General features: G+C 55.9%; 1 protein-coding gene across 1 annotated transcript; it reads left to right on the top strand.

The window, feature by feature from the left end:
* The first annotated feature begins 4985 nt into the window (after positions 1-4985).
* Positions 4986-6890, top strand: Sp5 (Sp5 transcription factor). The gene is made up of 2 exons (XM_076865493.2): positions 4986-5036; positions 5745-6890. The coding sequence occupies exons 1-2, from the start codon at positions 4986-4988 to the stop codon at positions 6888-6890; spliced, it is 1197 nt and encodes a 398-aa protein (XP_076721608.1).
* Positions 6891-7384: the final 494 nt, after the last annotated feature.

Below are 7384 nucleotides of genomic sequence, written 5' to 3'. Positions count from 1 at the left end.
TGGGAACATCCAAGGTCTTCGAGGTATTTTGAGATATACAATAAATTATTGTTGACTATAGTCACTCTACTGTGCTACAGAACAAGGGCTTATTCCTTCTCTAACTGTAATTTTATACCCATTAACCAACCTCTCTTTATTCTCCCTCCACCCTACCCTTCACAGCTTCTGATAACTCTCTGAATCTATGAAATCCACTTTTTAGCTTCCACAGATGGGAAAGGATATGAGGTATTAGTGTGCTCTGTGGCACCAATCGTGATACAAGTGACATTGGAACACACAATTCCACTCTACCACCCACTACCAGTAAGCATTTATTGAATATCAACTGAAGTTCACAGCACAAAATCATGCAAATGCTTTTTCCCCTTGCCATCAAATGAAGTAGAATTTGACGAGATAATGCAGCCCTCCTAGTTTTATGTCACTTACATAGTGATCATTTCAGCTTAAGCTTACAGTGAACTCAAGGTTTCTAGTTGGGGAAATATTCCCCTTTCCTTGGAAGAAAAAGTTTCCAAGGGAAAACTTGATTGCCAAGCCAGGTTCCCAGTGTGACAACTGCCTGCCACTGAATTCTCCATCGTATTAATGTTAAAGAGCCCCCACGTCAGTCACAGGCTTTGGGGCATCTGTGATTTGGTCTGCAGCTTAAACAGGGAGACAGCTCTAAATCCTCCAAGTTAACTTAGTATCAGATTGCAATCCCTCCACCCAACCGCCATTTAAAAGAAAAAAAAAAAAAATCTTTCAAATTGAAGAGGCAAAGTTTGATCCCTTCCATGTTGAGAGCTGAGAACAATAGAAGCTTTCTGCTATAGCACGACTTCAAAAGGCTGCCGAGGGACTGCTCTGAGAACGCTTGGTTGTAGATGACTAAAGAACGCATAGGCATCCCCCGGCGGCTCAGAGCCCCATTAATGCACGAAGAAAAATCTTTCCCCTTCCCTCCCAGCACCATTAATAAAGCAAGGACTGGTACTAACTAGGCAGATACAGGCAATTGGAAAGCTGGTAGGAGGGGGCCAGAACACTGCTGTCTGTAAAAGGCCAGTGAGTGAAGACTTTGTTGAGATAACCTAAATAATGTACAGATTGTTAAAAAATCAAGTAGAGTGTATGGTTGGAGGTGTGGGTGTCCAGTTGCTGAAAGGAAACGCTCGAGGCAAAGTACCAGGCTTGGGCTCGAAGTAGCACCCACAGAGGTGATCCCACAGGGGATCCTACAGCGAGTAGAACAGGGCCGCCCCTTACACAAGTGCCCAGGCACAAGCGCCCCTGCAGGTTCACCTACCCGCCTCTTTTCCCAGATTGCACCTGGTCGGCTCTTGCCGCCTGCCTGCCTGCGGAGAAACTGAGATGCAAACTTCCCAGCCTCGGAACCCCACTGCTTGGAGAGCTGCTTGGAGAGCCGCTCCGCTGTGCCCGAGGCCGCCGGGAGACTGGTATTCAACCTCCCCGCCCCCGCCGCTGCGAAAGTTTGCTGCGGATTCGCTGCTCCCCCACCTCCGCCCCTAGGCGGGAGGACCGCATAGGAGTTCCTGGGTCCGCGGTGCACAAATACACCCACCAACAAAGGAAAGCCCATTAAATCTTCCCTCCTGTGAACTCACGCCCCAGCGGATACCTCTTTGAACTGACCCCCGCCCCCGCAGCCTCCGCGCTGTTTGGGGCTCTCCTAGCCCTCCCGGGCTCGCTCCCTCCCTCCCGGCTGCGCACTTTTGCAGCGCGCTTGGTCTTTGATGTCTCTTTACATTATGGCAGAGCAGCCACACGCTCTTCCCCTGCGCCGGGCTTTGTGTAACGGAACTGACATTTGGCCTTGATACCTGTATCTCTTGGTGATTGCAACAAATTTCTAAAATAAATATTGTACTTTGATCTCCCAGCATTGCATTTTTAATGGACGCTCCAAACATTACTTCATTAGGAAGAAGTTTTTCTGGAGCTCCGAGGGCGAAGGGAGGGAGGTTAAACAGCAGTTCAGCAAAATCTCTCTCCAAACTTCAGTTAGGGCCTGGGAGGGCTGGATTCCCCCGAGAGTTTTCATGAAGAAGAGCAACGACTGCGAACGCTCCAGAATGGTCCTACTGTGAGCCTGGGCACTGTCCTAAAGATACAGTGACTCTTTTAAGCTCACAATTACTCCACAGAGGCAGCACATTTACAGATGGGTAAACTGAGGCACTATAAGACTTATTAACATTAAGATCTCCAACTAGAAAGTGGCAAGGTGGGGAAAACCTGGCTTCAGACTCTGAGCTTTCAATCATCTAGCCACCGCCCTTTCACCACTAATGGTGACTTAATTGTCTAATGGGGTATCTTGGAAGAAAAGTTAACAGCTATAACTAAGGAGATGTGAATTGGTTCTTCTAGCCTTTTTGGTAAAATAGCTAACAGAAAGCTTGCTTAGCCCAACCTACCTACTTCCTGGAAAAGGTGAGTTCCAACAGTTCCAAGGAACCAGAGAAGAAAAAAACTAAAGAATCAAACCGACTTCGAGGGTGGTCTGTAAAAGGCCAGTGAGTGAAGACTTTGTTGATAACCTAAATAATGTACAGATTTGAAAAACAAAAAAAAGTAAAGTGTATGATTGGAGGTGTGGGTGTCCAGTTGCTGAAAGGAAACGCTCCAGGCAAAGTATCAGGCTTGGGCGTGAAGTAGCAACCACAGAGAGCCAGTGTGGGTGCGCATCACAGGGCTCCCTGACCTCTGGCTTGCAGCCTATAAAGGGCTTCCACGGGTACCAGGTTTCTCAGGGACCGGATACCTTTCTTGGCCTGACTTGTGAAGGAAGGGGAAGGCCTGCCAGCCCCAGGGCAAAACCACTAAGCCCTCTCCCCTTCCGTTTCCAGAGCACCCCGATATCATGTTCAGGAGGAGCAAGGCCGCGTTTCCGAGCTTAGAGTGATTGCTCAGTTTCAGAAATGAGGTCTCCTTGGGGGAAAGGAGAAGAGGGTTCATAGTATTCGGGCCACAAAAGGCAGTCAGATCGCTCTAGTTCCCTGGCTCTCTGGGCGTGGGGGAATGTGGGCTTTCCTGATGGCATAGAGTCTACACACTTGATGGAACTGTGAAGGGTACCAATATACAGTCCAGACTCCGAAACCCTTGGAGTTAAGCTAACCTCTGGCACTGCACGGGGAGTAAGGCTAGTTGGTCCTCGAAGGCCAGGCCTGGTCACACTGTGGTCCCCAGAGGACAACACGCAGAAAGGCCGGGTGCCAGCTGCTCTGGTTCGGGTTTTCCCCAGGAGCTGGAGACTTTGGGGAGAGGAAACTGCCCTCCAGCTGGAGGATCAGGATATGCCAAAGCCCAGGCGGCCCACGTTGTTGTGCAGGCACGTGAAACGTGGCTCCGAGGCTTCAGAGGCGGTTCCTGGCGCCCAATAACACCACTGCGGCGAGGACCCCGCAGGACCCCGCCAGCCTCTTCCTCTTTTGGCTTTCCGCGACCCCAATGTGTCGGATCTGGGTGTCCAACCCAGTAAGATGCACCCTGCGCCCCAAGGGAGGCAGACAGCCCGCCAATTGTACCTCCCTTGCCGGACCTCAGTAGGTAGAAACGTTGGGCGGGGGGGGCGGGGGGGGGCGGGAGATGTCCCAAAGAGCGCTTCTCTGCACCAGGGAGAAGCACGCCCCGCACCTGAAAACTTTCTTTTTTCCCATAGATGGTAGGAACAAGAGTTTGTATTGACTTTTCTTTCCCCTCCAGGGGTGTCCCTTGTATGATCTGTGATTTTTCGAACCACCACCACCACAACAAAAAGGCTTTCTTGGCTGTGCCTTTTTCCGAGTACTTGATCTCCTTAGTCTGTCCGGCTTTCGACAACGTGCACTCTCTTGGAGAAGCACGGGGAGAAATTGCTAGCATTGCTGGGGACTCAGGGTGGGGCCTAATAACGGTCCCATGCCTGCCTGGCCCTCCTCAGCATCCAGAGCAGCCTGCCTGGAGAGAGCGGGGTGGTAAAGCGGGGTTGGTCTGGAGTGCTGCCAAACCCAGCTCTGCTAGTAAAGCGCGCGGCGGATTTTTTTTTCCCAAGCTCACTCTTTGCAAAAGTTGTGGCCTGAGGAAAACTTCCAGGTCGCCAGCAGTAACGTCATGAGAGAGCAAGTCTGGCTGGCGGCCCTGGAGCGTGCGCGCCACCCACTGCCGCCCTCGGCAGCTGCCTGGCCCCGCCCCGGGTCACGGCCCTGCCTGCGGCGGTCTCGGGGACACGCGGCCGACCGAGTGCGGTCGGTCCCACGCCCTGCCCCGGCAGTTCGCTCGGGTCCGCGGCCGGCGCGGGCGGGTGAGTGTGTTGTGCCGGTTCGGGGTAATTACCAGGAAGAGTTATCCTCATCCCGGTCTCAGAGTCCCGCGCCTGAAAGTTGAAGGCAGATTTTTCTAGAGATAACAAAGACACTTTGTCACTTTGGGCGCTGCCTCGGTGCAAATCTTTAATTGCAAGTGGGGGGCGGGGTGATCGAGTGTCTAGAGCAACCCAAGCGCGAGTCTCCAGGCGGCAAGGCCCCCTTTGATCAGGAAAATCCAATTATTTGTGTATATACATTTCCCACATAGTGATTACTTCATTAATTGTCCCGCCTTTATCTCCTCCCTTCCCATCCCCCCTAATAATCAGTTCTTTTATCCAGACCAACAAACACACCATAGGAGCTTTGTGGATTCAAAGGATTTGCTTTCGCTTCTGAAAGAGCCGCTATTCTTTGATGATTGGGTAGCGGCAAACTTCAAAGCCATAAATCTTCCCTCTGACTGGCTGGCGGCCCAGCAAAGTCCTTATCAAATTCTTGGAGGTGATCCTGAAGCGCTCAGACCGCGCGCGGGGCGAGCGAGCTGGCGCGGGCGGGGAGGGCCCGGGCACGCAAAGCGGACGCCGGGGAGGCACGCTGGGCGGCCGTTCGTCCTCGCCTTCGGGTGTCCATGCCTCGGCGGTGGCGCCCCGCTCCACAGCGAGTGGCCTCCAAGCTGTAGCCATGGCCGCTGTGGCTGTCCTCCGGAACGACTCGCTGCAGGCCTTCCTCCAGGTCAGGGACGGGCCGGGAGAGGGCGGGGACAGGTGGGAAGTGCCTTGCCCACCTTTCTGGATATTCTGTGCACCCTGAATCTCAAAGGGAGTCCCATCGGCGGGTGCACCTGGAGTCAGACCTAGAGATGCCCACATCAACTTCACACCTAACCTGGTGTCAAGAATGTGGCCGGGGGGGGGGGGGGGGCGGGAGGCACGTGAATCTAGGGGTTCGGAGGTGCGCGAGTGACAGAGAACTGGGCCTCAGTTCACCCTGCTGGGCCCTCCTGCTGATTTCAGCCTGGGGCGGGCAGAGGAGGAGCGCCAGGGTAGCGCCAAAAAGAAAGCTCAAAAGATGCGAGGGCGGGAGGATGGGCCGCCGGACTGTGGGTGTTCCCAGACTCTTACTGACCCAGGAGCCGGGAGCCGCCCGTCGGATCCCTCCGCCTCCTTATTTGCGCCTTCCTTAAAGGCTGGATGGCGTCTCTTTGCACCAAGTAGTTTAGCAGGAAGCGCTCGCGCGCCCCGCGTTCAGGTAGCGCAGGCACTAAAAGTTTCCCGGGACCGGTGGGTGTGCGCGTAAGGTACGGGGGAGGGTCGGCCGGGCGGAGGAGGGGCGGAGGTATAATAGCCGGGGTGGGGGTGGCGGGCCGGCCCAGAGTCCAGCGCTAGGAGCGTTAACCTTTTGTCTCTTCTCTGCCCTCCCCCGCCGCCGCCGCCCATGCAGGACCGCACCCCCAGCGCCTCCCCGGACCTGGGCAAGCACTCGCCCCTGGCGCTGCTGGCAGCCACCTGTAGCCGGATCGGCCAGCCAGGCACGGCAGCGGCCCCGGACTTCCTGCAGGTGCCCTACGACCCAGCGCTGGGCTCACCCTCCAGGCTCTTCCACCCCTGGACCGCGGACATGCCGGCGCACTCACCGGGCGCGCTGCCTCCCCCGCATCCCAGCCTGGGGCTGACGCCACAGAAAACGCACCTGCAGCCTTCTTTTGGGGCTGCACACGAGCTACCACTCACACCCCCAGCTGACCCCTCGTATCCCTACGAGTTCTCGCCGGTCAAGATGCTGCCCTCGAGCATGGCAGGTCTGCCTGCCAGCTGTGCACCGGCCTACGTGCCCTACGCTACTCAGGCTGCCCTACCGCCGGGGTACTCCAACCTCCTACCCCCGCCGCCGCCACCGCCTCCGCCGCCCACCTGCCGCCAGTTGTCCCCCAACCCGGCCCCCGACGACCTCCCGTGGTGGAGCATTCCTCAGTCGGGCGCTGGGCCAGGGGCCTCCGCGGTTCCGGGGGGCGGCCTCTCCAGCGCCTGTGCCGGGCCCCCCCATGCTCCGCGCTTCCCTTCCTCTGCTGCCGCTGCGGCTGCTGCGGCCGCCGCCTTGCAACGGGGCCTGGTGTTAGGCCCGTCGGACTTTGCGCAGTACCAGAGCCAGATCGCAGCGTTGTTGCAGACCAAGGCCCCCCTGGCGGCCACGGCCAGGAGGTGCCGCCGCTGCCGTTGCCCCAACTGCCAGGCGGCGGGCGGCGCCCCTGAGGCGGAGCCGGGCAAAAAGAAGCAACACGTGTGCCACGTGCCGGGCTGTGGCAAGGTGTACGGGAAGACGTCGCACCTGAAAGCGCATCTGCGTTGGCACACGGGTGAACGGCCCTTCGTGTGCAACTGGCTTTTTTGCGGCAAGAGCTTTACGCGCTCAGACGAGTTGCAGCGGCACCTGCGGACTCACACCGGCGAGAAACGCTTCGCCTGTCCCGAGTGTGGCAAGCGCTTCATGCGGAGCGACCACCTTGCCAAGCACGTCAAGACGCACCAAAATAAGAAGCTCAAAGTTGCTGAGACCGGGGTTAAGCGGGAGAACCCGCGGGACCTGTGAGCCCATCCTGGGGTGCCCCGAGGTCACTCCCGCCTCAGACCCCCTTCCCAGTACCTCTTGCGGAGGTCCCGGGGTCTGTGGGCGCAAGAGACTTAGTAGATGAACTTCAGTTGTCCGCCTCCCGAAGTAGAGCCGGGCTCCCACTTTCCTTAGCCCTAGAACAGAGGGTCGGTTGGGATCTGGGATTCGTTGGGTCATGGTTGGGATCTTGAGTTACCCCAGGAGTGGTTCTGAACTCTGAATCATTTCCACCATCTGGGAGACCCACAGTTGGGAGGTATCACCCAGAGCTGGCCTTGTATATAGGAAACGCTGCTGAATGAAAGCGAAAGGACCTTGGGAGATTTTAAATATTGCTCGGGTTTTCGCTAGGACTCATTCGGGCTTTGTACAGGTTATTTAATAGCTTTGTTAAAGAATAATTATAATAATTATAACATTAATAAAATGTTTTCTTTGTCCTCGGCTATACGCAGAGCTACAGCATGGTATGT

This window comes from Callospermophilus lateralis, chromosome 9, assembly GCF_048772815.1.
Source record: "Callospermophilus lateralis isolate mCalLat2 chromosome 9, mCalLat2.hap1, whole genome shotgun sequence".
NCBI lineage: Eukaryota > Metazoa > Chordata > Mammalia > Rodentia > Sciuridae > Callospermophilus > Callospermophilus lateralis.
The sequence above is the reverse complement of the archived record's forward strand: the minus strand, read 5'-3'. Positions and strand labels throughout refer to the sequence as shown.